This window comes from Leptidea sinapis, chromosome 13 (assembly GCF_905404315.1).
Source record: "Leptidea sinapis chromosome 13, ilLepSina1.1, whole genome shotgun sequence".
Lineage (NCBI taxonomy): Eukaryota > Metazoa > Arthropoda > Insecta > Lepidoptera > Pieridae > Leptidea > Leptidea sinapis.
Window position 1 is genome coordinate 680,160 of NC_066277.1, and position 19,608 is coordinate 699,767.

At 37.6% G+C, this 19,608-nt stretch overlaps 1 protein-coding gene across 1 annotated transcript in view; it reads right to left on the reverse strand.

Moving 5' to 3' along the window:
• Positions 1-493: 493 nt before the first annotated feature.
• LOC126967474 (endoplasmic reticulum metallopeptidase 1-like) overlaps positions 494-19,608 on the reverse strand; it is a 59,306-nt gene continuing 40,191 nt past the window's right edge. Inside the window, exons 7-14 of the mRNA XM_050811965.1 lie at positions 18,543-18,663; positions 16,345-16,464; positions 15,076-15,258; positions 13,325-13,504; positions 4,766-4,943; positions 3,800-4,013; positions 3,423-3,515; positions 494-709 (exon numbers count right to left, since the gene is read on the reverse strand). Of these exons, the coding sequence (XP_050667922.1) occupies positions 494-709; positions 3,423-3,515; positions 3,800-4,013; positions 4,766-4,943; positions 13,325-13,504; positions 15,076-15,258; positions 16,345-16,464; positions 18,543-18,663 (1,305 nt within the window). The remainder of the gene's footprint in view (positions 710-3,422; positions 3,516-3,799; positions 4,014-4,765; positions 4,944-13,324; positions 13,505-15,075; positions 15,259-16,344; positions 16,465-18,542; positions 18,664-19,608) is intronic.

The window sequence follows — 19,608 nt, forward strand, 5'->3', positions numbered from 1 at the left end:
ACATAGCACTTACTTCTCGCACACAAATTTATACGCATAGAGTGACCCACGTAGTTATTTAGCACCACTAGTTTCTATCTATATCACATATCCCCATAATCATAATCCCCCTTCCCTTCGGACTTTTGAGGCGATCGGACTTAGTCCAATGTTATATAATAAAATAAACAAAATCTTTACCCCCTAAGAGTCTGCTAACTTAAAGAATTGCTAATTCTCACTCTGTCTTCTTCTATTGACCTAAGTCAGAATGAGAAAAAACACTCCTAATCGGCTGTTTAAGGTTAGCGGACCATTATGAATAAGAGAGACCCGTTGACATACAATGACTGTAAAAACAAACTTTCTAAATGGCTTCTTGATCTTACATAGTTTATATACCGCGAGTAATCCTATATATTATACACACACATCACACACTCACACACCCACGCTTAGTTTTAGTATTCACTGCGACTAATGCGGCTGTCACCGTAATGATGTAACTAATGGACTAGGTACCGTAGCGCCGCAGCGAGAGCGGCGTGTTGGTGTCCAACTCGGGCAGCCAGTACAGGTCCTCGTGCGCCACGCGGCCCGCGCGGTGCTCCGAGCGCCTCGTGTGGAACACCATGAAGCGCTGCGGCCGCTCCGCCGCGTACGGGAACCCCACGTCCGTGCACACCACCAGAGCACACGTCACCGCGCATACCGCTAGGCCGCCGTATATCTAACAACAATGACTGAGTATTAATCATTATAATATATATATATATATATATATTATAATAATAATAATAATCAGTATTAATCAAAAGTATTATCTTTGCGCTCGCTGTTGCGGTTGAAAAACAGCCGTTTGCCCATTTAAAAATTTGATTGTGAAAAGTTTGCTACAAGATGCTTCGATTTGTCCTTCGCCAAACAACTGATTTAAAAACCCAAAATCCCTTATTTTGCTTTACAACTACCACCGCTTGGAAACGTATGCCTTTCACGTAGATATGTTTCAGGGTATCCCGGGCAAGGTATATTTTTATTTTTACATTTATAAATTGATTTAATTAATTGTGATCCATATTTTTGGTGCTACGAAATAACAGATATGATATACGTATGCAATACCTTTTGATGGGCTAAAATTTTCCGTAGGTCATTCAGTTATATAAGTATTATGTCAAAATAATATATTATGACTTAGGCGGCTCAGACATAGGGACCTTGCTGAAGGCAGGTTGCAAGAGAGCATAGCGTTTAGGCACCGCCGATGTGAAGAACAACCTTGAGCAGATCTTAGTAATGATTGATGCGAAGCTCAAAGGGTTTCAATGTGTTTAGATCTCGTGAAGGAAGGCGTCGATACCCTAAAGAGGATATCACAATATGCGTCATCTATAAGAGGAATTTCGGCAGCCATGGGGGGAACGGCACGTCTTCCAACACGGCTTGTGACCGAGGAAGAGTATGGAAACAACCCTCCAGGAATAAACCCTCTAAAAAAATTAGTTACAACAAACCACGCTTCAAATACTAAACAAGAAATTTACATATGTACTTACAATGTGAGATCACTTCAAAAAGAAAATAGAATGTTACAGCTAGTATATGCCCTTGAAAGGGTCAAATGGGACGTGATAGGACTGTCCGAAGTGAAGAGAAAAGGTTTAAAAATTGAAGAACTAAATTGGTGTATATTTTCCACTATGGTGAGACCGAAGAACACAGAGGTGTGGGCTTCTTAGTAAAAAAAAGAACACAAATTAAATATAATTGGGTTTCTATGGAATATCGGAAAGAGTCGCAGTTTTGAACATAAAATTTGAAGGTACCCAAGTTTTTAATCAAACAAAGCTATGCCCCGATGGAGAAGTCCAGGAAATAGAAATAGATCAATTTTATGAAGATGTAGAGCGAAAGAAAAGTCAACGGAAAATATAATTATAATAGGAAATTTCAATGCAAAGATCGGTATTTCCCCCGTACAAATAGGTTCAGTAATAGGAAGATACGGATCAGTCGCCTCTAATGAACGTGGTGAAAAACTAAAACAATTAGCTATAGACCAAGATTTGAAAATACTAAATACAATGTACAAAAAGAAAGAAAACCAAAGATGGACCTAGCTTTCGCCAGATGGATACACTAAGAATGAAATTGACTACATCCTGTCAAACAAAGAGAACAGTACTTCACAAATATAGAGGTGCTAAGGAAACTAGCGTTCCCTTCTGACCATAGATTACTAAGAAGAACAATAATAATAAATGAAAAACGAAAAAACAGAAAGAAATATACACAATCAAGACCAAATGTACAATTAATAAGAGAGGAAAAAAAGATATAAGAATAAAAAGATATAAAAGCAAGAGAAACTTTACAAACTTGAATCAAACGACAAAGCAAAATTAACACTACAACAACTCTATGATATCTTAGAAAAATCATTAACAGAAAGCATAATTGAATCAAAAGTATCAAAACCGAAAGAAACCTTTACATTATCCGATAACATCAAGTCACTCATATCAAGAAGGCACACTCTACAACAAAAATCAGATAGAACAATAGAAGAAAAAATAGAGTTAAAACAATTATATAGAATAATACTAAGAACAATACAGGATGACTATGACAATTACAAGTAAAAACGATATGAGAAGTGTATAGAGCAAAATAGCGGAATAAAAAGAATTCATAAAAATTTACATAATAATAAATCATGGATACCGAATTTGAAAACATTACAAGCAACTACAGAAGATAGAAAAGATGTAGTACAAATGGCTACTGATTTCTACAAACACCTATGCAGACAAAAACAAGAAACAAACGAAAGAATAATTATTACAGGATATAAAAAACATCAAACTGAAAACGAGAAACCACAATATTGTACTGGAAAAGAAATACAGTTATCTAGTAGAGATCTAAAAAAAACAAAAGCCCCGGATCCGACTTTATTACAAACGAAGCGTTAAAATTAGGAGAAGAACAAATATTTGGACTAATAAATAGATTATTTAATGAAATACTAAGAGAGGAGACGGTTCCAGCTCAATGGAATGAATAGGAAAGAATTCTACTCTACAAGAAAGGAGACTCTTCTTGTGTATCAAACTATAGACCAATAAACTTAATATTTTCACTACAAACTATTTTCGCAATGTCTACTGAAAACCCCTGTAACCCTTAGTGCGTTGACTGATTCAGTAACGGAGCGATAAAAGTAACGATACCCTATAACGAGTGATATGATACAGTGTTATTGGTGATCATTAGTAAAATTGGTACCTAATAAGGAGTATATACTGACATGCTGCGATGTGTAATAAATTTTTCGCGGAATAAAAATAATTTTTGCCGCTTCTTGTTGACCTAACACGTTAAGTAATATTAAAAATCCAATGGGATCCCAACTCAGTGCGCAAAGCTTAAAAACTTACCAAGCGGTCCGGTTTCCTGGCGGCGACAACGATCGGCAACATCCAGCTGAACGCCGTGAGCGTCAAGAAGCTCACCAGCACCGCCATTATCATCTGTCGATAGCACACATGCCTCAACATAAATAACGTGTTGATTTTACATTTTGACTCTGCGAGTTCAAATTATACAGTATTTTTACTCGCTGACAAACAAATTCAAAGTTAATAGTATATTGTGCAACATGTGCCCACGAAAGCGATGTTGAACGCGGTCGTTCGCTTGAGACTAGTAAAAGTATCTGTAAAGTTAAAAGTATTCGGCTTGTGCAAACTGACCACGTATTCACACAATATTGAAATATATAATTTAATTGTGTTGTTTATAAATGACAGCTCACGTCTGGCGGCACAGGCAGCGTGCCGGAGCGGCCCATGACAGGCACGAACATGCGCACGGCGCCCAGCGCCAGGTAGGCCGTCTGCAGCGCCGGCAGCGCCGCGGCCACGCCCCACGCGCAGCCCCTCCCCGCGCCGCCCGCGCGGCCCGCGTGCGCGGCCACGTCGCCCAGCGCGGGGAGCGTCCATAGAAACGGCAGGAACGAGCTGCGTAGTCTGCCGAAAATCATTTACAAGTACAGGGACATATTTTTTTTACAATTATTTACAAAATTAAAGATAGCCTGTTTTTAAAACTTTATCCGAGAACAATGAGCCGTCACTTGGGAGCCACTCCAATGGCCAAAACTCACGATCGGATCTGGTCCGGCCGGACCGTGACACGCTCCAGTAGGCGTGGGTAGACGCCTCGCAACAATTGGTCGGGCGTCGTTCTCGGTACGGTGCGTAGGGATATAATAATAATTTTGTGCGATGGATAATGCGACATACCATCGACTGTGGTCCGCTACCGGACCGATGGTTCAGTCGTACCAAATGTGATCATGTATTTATAGCTAAATGAAAGCAGCCCTGCTCGGCATCACATGCTAGCTAAGGCTGTTCCTATATTGGAAGCGGGATTTCTCCCGACCAGACGGTCTGGGCGGGTCTGATCGGGAATGAACAAAACAAACGTTGACGCGCCGTGTCCCCTCCTAACTGGAGCTAGTGCTCGCTCCAGGGAGGGGGAGCAAGTCTGAACTGGTCTGACAACAACCATACAAGTTTGTTTTTCGTCTAGTCTACACTCCAGAAAATACCAACACCTTTCCTCGTCGAGAGTCCACACAGTCGAATCGTTTCGTATAGTCCTGACCTTAAATTCTAACTGGTTCGTCCGTTTCTCTCTAGCTGCAGTGTAGGAGCGCCGAGTCTGGAGCTCTATTACCAAAAAGCCAGTGCGAGTCCAATGTCGCAGCACGTACCCTGCGGCCGCGCCCGCCGCCAGCAGCAGCGCCGAGCCCGCACACAGAGCGTCGCACCAGGCGCGGGCCGCCCACCAGCCGCGTGCCAACACCGCCGCGCCCCTCGCCCCGCCCCTCACCCCGCCCCGCGTGTACTTGCCCCACGTGTAGCGCGCGTCCCACCACGAGCCGCATAGCGCTGTCCAATGATATACATTACATCTCTCTAATCAAAATAAAACTTATCTGATGACATTTCTTTTTGTTGGTGACCATTTATTGCTCAAGTTGCATAATTTTTAAGTGGTAAAAAATTACTTATTTCTTCTTATTTGTGACCATTTATTGCTCAAGTTGGTGCGTGGGGCTATATATTTACACGTTAATCGGCTTGTTTTGGTGCTACACTGTTATGTAAGATGACGCGGAATCCTTATTTTTTTACTAGTCCGTGGGTATAATCAAGTGGGTAGATACTAAGTAAATGAATATAATTTAACTAATAAAAGAGGTGGAAATTTTTAAATTTTATTGCAAAACGATAATTTCATACTTACAAGAGCTTGGGGCAAGACATAAGCTACCTTTAATCGCGAGTAAAAGGCTTGGCGGGGTTGAAACAGGGGGTGGAAATTTGTATGAAAGTTCGTCATTATCGAAGACATCACCATGAAAATTTGTATTTAGGCACTTGATAAGAAATAAATACATATTTGGTCTAGCGTTTTTTATATAAGGAACTGTGTGGAGATGAAAAAGGGTGATGAAAGTTCTATAGTTGGTAGCTTATAAAAATGTATTAACCACAACACTTTGTTGTGTATTATTTGCAAAGTGAGTATATTAAGAAATAAAAATTGCTGCCCAAAGTAACTATTGCATGCGCACGAAGTTGCGGATAAAAGCTAGTACCACTATATATTATTATAAAACTGGGTCCCCGTCGCGTCTTTCTTTCTCTTCACGGTACACTCAAAAACGTTTACACTAAAAGACAAAGTGATTTACAAGGACGGTTTAGGTGTAAAAAGTGATTTGGTTTACACAATATCTTAACGTATGTTGATTTATTACGATTATTCAAGCGATTGGAAAACACAAGCGTCTTATTTCAATATATGCTAATTGGAAAGCTATTGAGATAAACTTACTATTAAGCCTTATAAAATTAAATAGTTAAGTTACCTTAAGCATGTCGTGCATATTATGACGGCTCTTTACACCGTAGGAATAAATTAAATATCATATTATACTTTGCGCCGCGTTAGACGGTGTCGTCAAATATGCTGTAAAAGCCGAGCGGTCATTTTCATCATTCGAAAAAACATGTTCAATAAATACTAGCTGACCCAGCAAACGTTATATTGCAATATAAACTAATTAAAAAACTTTTGAATAATTAAAATTTTTGGGGTAAAAAAAAAATGCAATCGATTCTCAGACCTACCAAATACGAGGGCGGCACTGAAAATTTCGGCAATCAAGGAAGTGACACAACATTACTATTTAAAAATGTATTTATTGCTTTTCGAAGTATTCTCCGCAAAATTTGGCACATTTTTCCATACGATGGAACCAATCATTGAAGCAACCATTCCATACGGAAGTTGGGGTCTCCAAAATGGCCGTTTTGTAGGCGTCCACAGTTTCTTCAGGTGATGCAAATCTCTGACCACGAAATTTATTCTTTATTTTAGGGAAAGTATAGAAATCATTAGGGCTTAGGTCGGGGCTGTACGGCGGAAAATTCTTTTAAAATTATTTATTATTATTTAAAATCTGTGCGCGGTGTGAGAACTCGCATTTTCGTGATGGAGGATGATGCGGCGGTTGCAGTTCTCTTTACGGAGTTCAGAAACGACCTGTGGCAAGCAAATGCTAGCACACCATTCTGCATTAACCGTTATTTGTCGCTCAAGAGGAATAGTAGCAACATGGCCGGTTTTGGAGACAAACGTGGCCTCCATTTTTTTTGCAACACTCCCCGTGAACAAACAATTTTTGTTGGCTTTAACTCACTTTCGAACACCCAAACTCGTGACAGCGTCCTGCGTGGAATCTTTCGAGAGTTCTGACGCACCAAGTAACGCGAGCCACTTTTTGCTCTTCACAGAGCAAATGCGGTATCCACCGGGAAAACAACTTTTGTACGCCTAATTGTTCATGCAAGATTATTTGTATTTGACTCATGCCAATGTCTAAAGTTGCCTGAATTTCGCGGTATGTCACATGTCGATCTTCCTCAATCAGCTTACGCACACCATCAACGTTTTCTTTGGTGACTGCAGTTTTTGGACGACCTTGACGGGGATCATCACTGAGCTTGACACGTCCACGTTGAAATTCAGCAAACCAGCGATAAATTGTGGTTTTGGATGGGGCTTCATCACCAAATGTAGAAATCATCCGGTCAACACACTGTTTTTGTGTTAAACCACTTCAAAAGTCATAATAAATCATCGCTCTAGAATTTTCTCGAGTCAATTCCATTTTCTCAACGACTAAACAAGTTTGAAAAGACCTTGTGACAAGACCGAGAATCTTTTTTAAATAAATAAATAGTATTCGATTTTTAAAATCAAGGGGTTTTCAATTAAAAAGATTTTAATATGACAGGAACAGTGGAAATATTCCATTCCCAATACTTTTAGTGCAGCCCTCGTATATCGTACTACAATTTATTGTGTTCGATTGCCATCTTGCAACCCTTTTGCGGTTTTGTAGATGGAACAGAATAATATTAAAATCATGATATAAAAAGTTCATCGTAGACGGGTGAAAATTTGAAGTTGTATGTATTTTTTAATGCTGAATCTTAGGGGTGGGTGACCCTTATCATTTAGGGTCATGAAAAGTAGATGTTGGCCGGATTCTCAGATCTACCCGATATACGAAAATTTATTGAATAAGGCGTTACTTTGCGGAAATCCATAATTATACAAATTATTTAAGTTTTCTTTAGTGTTAATTCCGCCAATGAGTCAGTCTCGTGCCAGATTTTGGCGAGACAACACGTCCTGAGGATGCCTCGTGTAGAGGCGAAACACGTGTCGAATTGTTTTAAAGACAAATATTGGCGGAATTAACACTAAAGAAAACTTAAATAATTTGTATACCCGATATACACAAATTTACAAACTGGTTTAGCTGTTTCGTAGGAGTTTGGTAACAAACACCGGGACCTGAGCATTTTATATATAAGACTAGCTGACCCAGCAAACGTTGTATTGCCATCATAGTTAACAACTGTAGTTAAACTACCAACTATGGGTAGCTAAAATTAAGTTTGTTTTTTACCTCCTGAGAAAGTTAGAAAGATACAAAGATTCAAATAAGTTATTCATTTTAAAGTATTTTTTCAATTTGATTTCTGAACGATGGGGACACATCAAAGAAAAAATAAAATCGTTGTTTTTTTTAATTACGAACATATTCGTATTTATTCACCTTTTAAACCTTCTCTGGACTTCCACAAATAATTCAAGACCAAAATTAGCCAAATCAGTCTAGCCGTTCTCGAGTTTTAGCGAGACTAACGAACAGCAATTCATTTTTGTATATTATATAGACTAGCTGACCCGACAGACGTTGTTCTGTATATAATAAATAAAATAATGTTTTTATATGAATTTGTCAATAATATATCAAAACATCAAAAATTACTTCGTAAAATATGCACCCTGCTGTCGTAATGAAATTGTTTCACAGCAGAACTCTCAAACCGTGCGTCAATAAATTCTCTCATAGAAATTATTTATGGACACATCAAAGGAAAAACAAATTTGTTGTTTTTATTTAATTTAGCAGCATTTTCCTATTTATTCACCTTTTAAACCTTCTCTGGACTTCAACGAATAATTCAAGACCAAAATCAGCCAAATCGGTCCAGCTGTTCTCGAGTTTTAGCGAGACTAACGAACAGCAATTCATTTTTATATATATAGATATAGATAGACTAGCTGACCCGACAGACGTTCTGTGCATTATAAATAAAATTCTATTTTTTATTAAATTGTAAATAATATTTTATATCATCAAGAATTATTTCGTGAAATATGCTCTATGTTGTTATAACAAAATTGTTTCACAGCAGATCTCTCAATCCGTGCGTCTTTAAACTCGCTCGTAGAAAATAATATGTCCCATACAAAACAAATATTGGAAATAAAAATAATTATGGGTCGCAAATTTAAATAAAAACTATCCTATCTCTTAAGTTGGATTAAACTGCACTCCATGAAGTAATCTCCATTAAAATCCGTTCATTAGTTCAGGAGTCCATCGCGGACAAACAAAGTGACACGTAATTTATATTTGATTTTAATTTATATTTTATTAAATTGCAGTGGAGGCCCCATATTGAAGGATATAGGAATAGGCTTAGTTCTGCAGCATATGCGGTTAAGAAAATTAGAGGGTTAACTGACATAGATACGGCGAGATTAGTATACTTTAGTTATTTTCATAGTATGATGTCCTATGGTATATTGTTATGGGGCAGTGCGGCCGATATTAATACTATCTTTGTGCTGCAGAAGAGGGCTATTCTCGCGATTAAAGGCATAAAAGGCATTTATTTTCTCAAAATTGATTCCTTTAGAATTCTTTTTGATGTCATTTCTTATACTACTAGATACTACTACCGCTTCGGAAACAAATGGCGCTCTGAGAGAGAAGAAGCGGCGCAAGAAACTCTCCCAGCATTCTTTTTTTTTGCGCTCTTTTCAATAAAAATATACAATATTGTACAGTTGCTATAAAATAATCACAATCTAGTCCCAGGCTGTCCGATCATTTAGATATTCAGCAGTGGAGTAATAGGATTTACGACAGAGCCATTTTTTTATAAAACATTTAAATTTATTTATAGACAATGCCTGAACAGTGGCTGGGACTTTATTGTAGAAGTGTATACATTTACCCTTAAAGCTATTATGTATCTTATGAAGCCTACTAGAATTAGTTACAAGCAATCCCTTATTTCTAGTGTTATAATAATGAAAATCACTATTAAGAGCAAAAAGGTGACGATTTTTGTGAACATATATTAAATTTTCATAAATGTACTGACAATAAACAGTCATAATATTTATTTCTTTAAATTTTTCTTTGAGAGACTGTCTATAACCAAGCTGATATATAGCACGAACAGCTCTCTTTTGCAGAGCAAACACTATATCAATGTCAGCAGCATGACCCCATAGTAATATACCGTACGTCATGATGCTGTGAAAATAACTAAAGTACACTAATCTAGCGGTCGCAACATTCGTGTACTCTCTAATCTTTCTAACTGCATATGCCGCAGAGCTGAGTCTATCTGCTAGATGGGTAATATGTGGACCCCACTGAAGCTTTTTATCTAACGTGATACCCAGGAAGACCGTAGTGTCCACAAGTTCCAATCTCTGGTCATTTATAAGTACGTTGGTTTGTACCTCCGCTGTGTTTGGTGTAATGAACCGTAAACACTTTGTTTTTTTACTGTTTAAGTGCAGATTATTCGTCTCAAACCAACGCACTATCTTTGAGAGTGCATTGCTTACCTCGTCATCAATATCCGCACGTCGCTTCACTTTAAAAATAAGTGAAGTATCATCAGCAAACAATACAATCTCATGGCTATCATCTACCACAAACGGTAGATCGTTAATATATATAAGAAACAAGAAAGGACCGAGAATAGAACCCTGTGGAACACCTATTCGCACAGGTTTACCCGAAGACCGTTTGCCATTTACATCGACTATCTGAACTCTTTCGCTTAAATATGATTTTAACAGATTTAGGGCTCTATTTTTCACTCCATAATGCTTTAGTTTTAGGAGTAAAGTTTCATGGTGGACGCAGTCAAATGCTTTTGACAAATCACAAAAAATGCCCAATGCATCCTGTGACTCTTCCCAGGCGTCAAAGATGTGCTCAATGAGTCTAGTACCCGCATTAATTGTTGATAAACCCCTAGTGAAACCAAACTGATTTTTGTTCATTAATTTACAAAAATGCATTTGTAGCTGTTGAAGCAAAAGTTTTTCAAAAATTTTACTAAAAACAGGCAGCACTGAAATAGGTCTGAAATTAGCAGGGTCAAAAGAACTGCCCGATTTAAACAAAGGTATAACTTTGCTGTATTTCATGAGGTCAGGGAACACACCCTCATCTATGCATTCATTAAATATTATTGCTAATTCAGGTGCTATAATGTCAAGTATGTATTTAACAATATTAGTCGAATGGCCCCATAGGTCTTTTGTATTTTTTAGGTTAATTAATTTGAAGATTTTTATTATATCGCTACCTGTAACATACTTAAATTTCAAGTCAGTAGAAGATACTGGTACGTGTAATTTAAGCATATCATATGCTGCTTTTGGCGAAGCGTTAAGGTATTTGGTCGTGACAATCGGGATTTCGGAGAAGTATTTATCAAATTCATTTGCAATTTCTATTTCCGAATTTATAACGCGATTATTAATATTTAAACAGATAGAGGTGTTACGGCAATTCGATCTACCAGTTTCATTGTTAATTACACTCCAAGTCGCTTTTACTTTATTATTACTGTTTTTAATTTTATCTGCAATGAAACGTGTTTTCGCTTCATGACAAACTATTTTAAAAAGCTTGGAGTATTTTTTTACATATATTTTAAATTCTTCACTATTATTGTAATGTTTCTCATAATAAAGGTCATATAAGCGTTTACGACTTTTGTGGATACCCATTGTTGCCCAATCATTAAAACTATGTTTGTTGTTTACTGTCACCGTTACTGGAGTAAAAATCCTGTCAAATTCCTCACAGAAGGAATTGAAGACTAAGTTATAGTGAAAATTAGCAGTTTCACGACAGTGTAAAAATGGTATCGTATTTACCAAATTATTTCTAAACCTCTCAAGACGGCTACCCGTAACTGGTATAATCGTCACCTTTTTTGGTCTGACATTGTCCAATCTTGTATATACTTTTATAAGTTGCCCACTATGGTCGGACTGAAGATTATTAATTATGAGTTTACTAGTAATAGTAACATCTGTAAAAATATTATCTAAACAGGTTGCTGTTGTAGAAGTGATTCTAGTAGGTTCCCAAAATACATTGAACAAATTAAAACTTTGAAATAAATTTTTAAGGCTAGTACAATTGGCCGAAGGTTCAAGCAAGTTTATATTAAAATCTCCACACACTATAATTGACTTGCTAGTTTTGCTAAATTTTGATAGTACCTCCTCCATTCTATGTTGGAATTGTTCATATGATGCAGTGGGGGGGCGGTATACACTTACAATAATAAATTGCTCTAGTTCTATACAAGCTATCTCAATTAGTTGTTCTATAGAGAGATTAACAATATCTCTTCTATTTTTACATTTTAATCTATTATTAATAATAATTAGGGAACCTCCATGTATTGCCCTACTTCTACAAAACGAACTGACTACTTTATGTTCTCTAAAACTAAACTGGAGCTGATGACTCTTACGCCAATGTTCTGTAATACATAATATATCTATATTACAGCAGCTCAAAAACAGTTCAATTTCTAATTCCTTACTTGAGATACCTTGTATATTCTGGTGAACAATATTTATGAGCTTTATATTATGATTATCTATAGCAGTAACATTTATATTTGGTGAATGTTGCCTATTTTGTATGATATTGCAAGAGTTGTCCTCCCTTGTCAAATAACTTAATTTAAATTAATTGAAGAAAAATCTTCATTGTTATATTTTTGTACATTTGTACTAATACATTCCCCAATAGGGGCTTGTATGTCGATTATTTTACAATTTTGCCCAATAGAGGCATGTTTATTAAATAATACTACAGTTTGTTGACTAAGACTATAAGCTACTAAAGTAGCCAGCTGTCGCTTAACTCTAAATGGTAGGTATAGGTTACCATTGGTTATTTTCATTTTATAATTAATGAATTTATTTGTGTCAAATAAAATTAAATTAAATTAAAAGATTTATAACCTAGGTCCTAAAGAAACAATAAGAGAAAAATTTAAAGATATAAACATTTTGACTGTTGCTTCTCAATACATTTTTGATAATGTTCTGTATGTTCATAAGTGCATTGAGGAATTTTCTAGAAACTGTGACATTCATAATGTTAACACGAGGAACAAACATAAACTTGTTATGCCTACTACTCGGTTGGGTCTAGTTAGTTAGTCTTTTGTTGGGCGATGTATATGCTTCTACAATATGATCCCAGAAAATGTACAAAACAAATGTGTTACGAAATTTAAAAGAATTGTTAAAAAACGTTTGTGTGGTAAAGGTTATTATAGCATAAACGATTTTCTTAATGACACCACGGACTGGGAATACAGCGAACACCCTCAGGCTCTTTACTTATAAATGTTTATTGTACGATATTACATTGTAATCCACATTTTAAATTAAAAAAAAAGCCCGCTGAGTTTCTTGGGCCCATTCTTCTCAGGTCTGAGACAGTCTCTTTTGAATGGGTGGTAGTTTTTGACGTTCAATAAGTGATTTTAAATCCTATTTTGAATAAAAATATTTGAATTTGAATATATATTAAGATATAGATGGATGGAGGTACCAGGCAGCGCGTAGAGCGGGAACAGCAGAGCAGGGCGCGAATAGAAGGAGAGGCTGGCTGAGGAGGCGTGGAGGAGTAGCGACACGGCGAGCGCGCACGAGAGGCCGCAGCAGTAGCTCAGGACCACGCCCACTAGCGTGCGGAACACGATGCGGTACCACTGGCGCCGCGGCACGTACACTGACAACATTGTAAATACCCTCTGATAATACGAACACCGACAATAGTGGGAGGCTCCTTCGCACAGGAAGTGTTCTTGTTGTTGTGTGAAGGAAGTTTTCTGCCGTGAAGCAGTAATACATAAGCATTACTGTGTCTCGTTCTGAAGGGCGCCGTAGCTAGTGAAATTAAGTAAAGTATGGATTTATATGAATAAATGTCATGCGACAACAGAAAATATTATATATTATATAGTAAAATTAATAAATTTAAAAAAAAAAACGGCGTCATGAAAAGGGCAACCACTCAGCATTTTTGGAATTGAAATAAGGGTCACCCCAATTCCAACACTGATTTTCAGTAGGTACCTACCAAGTCGACCTGTTGACAGCAGCCGTAGACAACACGGTTCCTTTTGTTCTTTTACCAGTGGGAGGCTCCTTTGCACAGGATGCCGGCTAGATTATGGGTACCACAACGGCGCCTATTTTTGCCGTGAAGCAGTAATGTGCAAGCATTACTGTGATCCGGTCTGAAGGGCGCCGTAGCTAGTGAAATTACTGGGCAAATGAGACTTAACATCTTATGTCTCAAGGTGACGAGCGCAATAATTGTAGTGCCGCTCAGAATTTTTTGGGATTTTCAGGAACCTGAGCGGCACCGCATTGTGATGAGCAAGGCGTATCAATTACCATCAGCTGGAAGTGCTGCTCATCTCGTCCCTTATTTTCATTTTTACATTTATTTTTAGGTGTTGTTGTTAATGATTCTCAAATAACTTAACAATTATCATAATAATATAATAGACTCCAGTTGGGCATATTTTTTTGTTTCTTTATTTTTGTAATATCACAACTACGAGCTAGTTTCTTTTTTAAAAGATTTAGTTAACATTCATCACATCTAGCAGTGTCTAGCATAGACTCCAGATGTACACAAAAATATATTGCAAAATATCGCAGCTTTTGGCGTCATCATTAACAGGTTCAGTTATCATCAATGTGTTATTTAGACCGTAGAAATTTATACAATATTTTTTTTGCACGGAAAAGGAGGACAAACACGGGTCACCTGGTGTTAAGTGATCACCGCCGCCCAAATTATCTTGCAGCACCAGAGGAGTCTCAGGAGCATTGCCAGTCTTTAAGGAACGTGTACCCGCTTTTTTTAAGGTACCCATGTCATATTGTCCCGGTAACACCGCACAAGGAAACTCATTTCATAGCTGTGTAGTACGTGGAAGAAAGCTCCTTGAAAACCACACTGCTGAGGACCGCCACACATCCAGATGGTGGGGATGATATCCTAACTTGTGGCGTGTCGTGTGAAGGTGGAATTCGGCGGCAGGAACCAGGTGAAACAGCTCTTCAGAACACTCCCCGTGATAAATGCGGTAGAAGACACAAAGTGAAGCGACATCTCTACGCATCGCCAAGTGATCCAGCCGTTCACAGAGCACTGGGTCCCCGAAAATTCGAGCTGCTCTACGTTGCAAGCGGTCAAAGGGTAGAGCTAATACTGTGGTGGCCAGACCAGAGATGATAGCAATACTCCATGTGGACAGATGACACAGACAATATACAGGTACTGACGTTCACGCTCAGCGCTGGTGGCAGTGAGGTGTATCTTGAGCAGCACGAGCGCGACGGCCAGAGCGGCGCAGAGCAGAGCGGCGGGGGCGCGGGCCAGTACGACGGCCACGCCCACCACGTCGAAGAACACGGGCTGCCGCGTCATCTCGGCCGGGGCCTCCAGCTGCTCGCTGCTCAGGAGACCTGTCCAAATTAAATTATATTTATTTTCACCTCTCAAGCACGAAAAGGGCGCTATTGCTACGTGAAAACTCGCAGCAAAAAGATTTTGCTGCGAGCGTGAGGCAAAGTGAACCAAACCCCACGTGACCATACATCCGGGAATTACTCCGCGTTAAAAAAATAAACAATGCGATGCGTTCCGAAACTCATTTTAGCCTAGCGTATTATCTCACTGTCACAAAAATGTATATGTTACTTATCGAAATTTAGATTTATACATTTTACTATTGCCTTTTTAGACTTAATATTTAAAATAAATACTAATAATTATGTTTATATTAAACATTGTTAAATAGTATCTTAATTGTTTCTCTTACTATAACACAATAAACACTTTTCTCGCTAATCGAGGAAAAAAGTTGCATGTGCCACACGAGAGCAATTTTTTTTTATATCGTGCCTTTAAAACACTCACTACCTCAGTAGTCTATATTAGAATTACTCGCTACGCTCGTGATTCAATTCTAGACTACTTCGCCAATTCGTGATTTAAAGTCAGCACTCACAGCAAAAAATAACTTTGCTCACTTGTTGAACAAATAACTATTTAATTAAATAGATTTGGTCATGATAAGAGAATGGATGAAGGGAAATAAACTGCTCATATTAATAGAGCTATTGTGGATCTAAGTGAGTAATATATGAATGTAAATTATAGAATAGATATGGGCTATTCACCGACCTCTACTTTATACTATTGGACTGGCGGATGTCAAAGTGCTTTTGTGCCTGTTTGATATTCGCCATTTTGGCGCTGTTGGCCATGTAGTGAGAGTCTGCGGTACTAAAACTAGTGAAGAGAACCTCAGCAAACATCGATAGATGGTGGGAAACTATTTACAAAAAAAAATTGTGTACTTTATTACGTTGATTCTTGAAGTGTGAATAGCACGGAAAACGAACGAAATTAATTCAATATGCAAAAATACTGAATTCAATACATCAAAATTAGTTCTCTCGGCACTCGCAAGTGGCGCTGCTGCCAAACATATGGAACAGCCTGTCCAATGGTATTTATACAGGTCAGTGGGGCTACTAATACAATACCGTGAGCGAGTGCCAGCACGTTGTCACCGGTCCGCTGCAGAGCGGCGCGGGGCACGCGCTCTGCGGTGTCGAGCCGCGTGTGGTACACGTACCCGTTACTGTTCCACGCCAAGTCGACACCTGCAATCGATTAAACGTTATTTATATATTAAACTAGCCGTTCCCGGAATTTTAAAACGAAATAAATTAATGAAGGAAGTTGCTTTCAAAAAATCGCATAGAATCGCGTCGAATTTTGGTAATTTCATGTCGATACAATCAGTGGTTTAGGCGTGATCGAGCCTCAAACAAAGACCATTTTCACTATACAGGTGTCACAAAGTTATGGGACATGAAGGGAAAGTACCTTAAATATCGAAGATAGACTATTTTACTGAAAGAAGACTTTATGTTATTTTTAAAAGTTAGTACTTCTGCATTCAAAGATTTTCTTAAAATTACTTGCCTCGTCTGGGAATCGAACCAACTGAAATGTAAAAAAAACACCCCTACTTTTATAATGCCAATCGAAAGAATGGCCAAAAACTAATAACTCTTCTTAAGTAACATAGTGTTTTAAAAGAAAGGAACAACGTAAAATTAATGTTTTCCTACTTGGATTGGTATTTGGTACTAATGGACCGATTAGATCCTCGGACCTTACACCATTAGATTTCTTCTTTTGGGAATACGTGAAAGATATGCTATACAAAAAACGATTCGAGAACGTGGGCGAGTTACAAACAGAATTGTGCCATATCATATCGAGTATTCACTATAAAATGATAAGAAAACCAACAGGCAACGGCCTCATTAAAAGATTGGCGATTTGCGTAAGACAAGAGAGATCATATTTTGAGCATTTAATTAATAAATTTACAAAAAAATACCCACTTAATTGACTACCCTTCAAGTCCCATACCTTTGGGACATCCTGTATATCATTACATACATTATTAAATATATCGTTGTCTTGTACCCATACAACTGTCTATGCCTAGTTTGGGGCAAGATAATTTGTGTGTGTATAAGTGTGTGAATATTATTATTATTATGTACTCTCGATGCAGTAATATAAAGCCTAGAGAGCGCGCATTTAATGGAACATTTTCTAAGTAGTGGGATTCTTTCATCAAATACACGAGTGCGATAGAAAGAGAAGACATGCGGCAATCGACTTCAATTCAAATCCATATGTACCCGATTTTTATTTCAGTAGGGTAGTGCTTGCCACTGCAATATCGACAAAATATCGATAAATTACAAAAAGTGTGAATATAAGAAATAAAATCACATAAACCTGCCAATACATTTTAACGTCAAAGGACAAACAAGCATAGAAGCTTGGCAGTAAGTAAGAAGCACAGAATAGGTAAAAGATATTAGAATGGCCAATGTGATACTACAAGCCCTACAATAAGAGCGCGACTGTCAGCCGCTCAAGCTACTTTCGTTGAAATATGGTCCGTCGCTCATATACGTGGCGCGCCTGCCCCGCCCACAAGGACATTCTAATCTCTTAAAACTGTTCTGTGGTAGGAAGTATTGGCCATATCATTAGAAACACTTTAGAAACAAACTCATAACATATAACAAAAAAAAGTTTAAAAAAAGTAATCAGACAACCTTGGATACATAAGGGTTCCTTTTTATTATGAAAATATGGGACGAGATGAGCAGGACATTCAGATGATGGTAATTGATACGCCCTACCCATTACAATGCAGTGCCGTTCAGGATTCTTGAAAAACCCAAAATTTCTGAGCGGTACTACAATTGCGCTGGTCACGTTGAGACATAAGATGTTAAGTCTCATTTTCCCAGTAATTTCACTAGCTTCGGCGCCCTTCAGACCGAAACACAGTAATGTGTCAACATTACTGCTTCACGGCAGAAATAGGCGCCGTTGTGGAGAGTAAGGCTAACTTTTATTGATTTACTAAACAATATGTTGTGACAGTTATTTAGAAGGGAATATTTGGTCATGTTGAGAGGATGGATGAAGGCAAATAGACTGCTCATATTAATAGAGCTTTTGGGTTAGATCCAGTAGTGAAAAAGATCAGGTCAAGGACGTACTCATAAGTAGCCAGATCCAATGTCCCACGACCGAGAGAGCTTGTTCGAAACGGACGTAGTTGTGGTCGCGATTGATAATAATTATAACCTAACAATATTACCTACACAGAACACATTTTCCTAATAACTGTATAGCTTACCAGATATATTTCCGTAGTCCCTAAATATTCGAAAGTCTGTGTCAGCCGGGATCAATCCACTCTCGAATAGTTCCTGAGCCAGCGACGACGCGAACGGATGTGGCACTTGACCGGCGTACACCTGCAAGCAAAGTAAAGCATTTGGATGCAGTATGGTCATCAAAAGCTCAATAAATTACAAAAGTATTTTCTGATTTTAGGTTGGGAAAATCTTGTAAGCACTTAAATAATACCGTTTAAAAAAATTGAGTAGCTGTTTAGTATTAATCAGAGCAATATTTATGGGTGGGTTCGAGACCCGCATCGTTCATAAAATTTTGTTTTTCAAATTAATATAGTCAGAATTAAGTTATAATCAAAGCTTTAACGAGTGTAATTTTTTTTTTCATGAAATTATGAATAAAATAACACCCTGTTGTTGCGTATCCACTAAATAATTTGAGCCACTTGTTGCCTACTGAAATAAATTGTATTACAGTTTAAGGCAATACCTTTATAAAGCTTGAAAATATTTGGTTGGCATTCCACACTTGTCCGCAACTTATCCGCAGTCAAATGTATACAGATATATTTTTGTTATTCGACTATTACGTATAAAATTAAAAAAAAAATTGAGCATGATAGAACCTCTCTGCAAATGTAAAATGTTCGCAAAAAAGGTTAAAAGATAGATTAGAGTGAAAGAGAGTTGGCGCTTTACGCACTCGTCAGACAATGACGGTGAGAGACAGCTGTGTGAATTTTCTTTGCTTTTGCGCATGCGTAACCATCAGTAGCTAGCTCAATCCCAACCAACTCAACAGTGATACTGGTATTCTATTCATAAAGTTGTTTTATGAATAGAATAAGTACGTGTTTTGGAGTTCGTAATAAACCTTGCTGATTTATTTAACTTCAATTATTGTTGTATTAAATTCCATTTGTTAATGTGAAACTGTGAAAGTGAAACATTCTAAGAATAAAGAAGTGTTTCGTAAATGGTAAAAATGACAATCTGTTTAATTTTAATCAGACATCGTTTCATAAATGTTTATCAATGTTATTATTTAATAAAATAAATATAAGT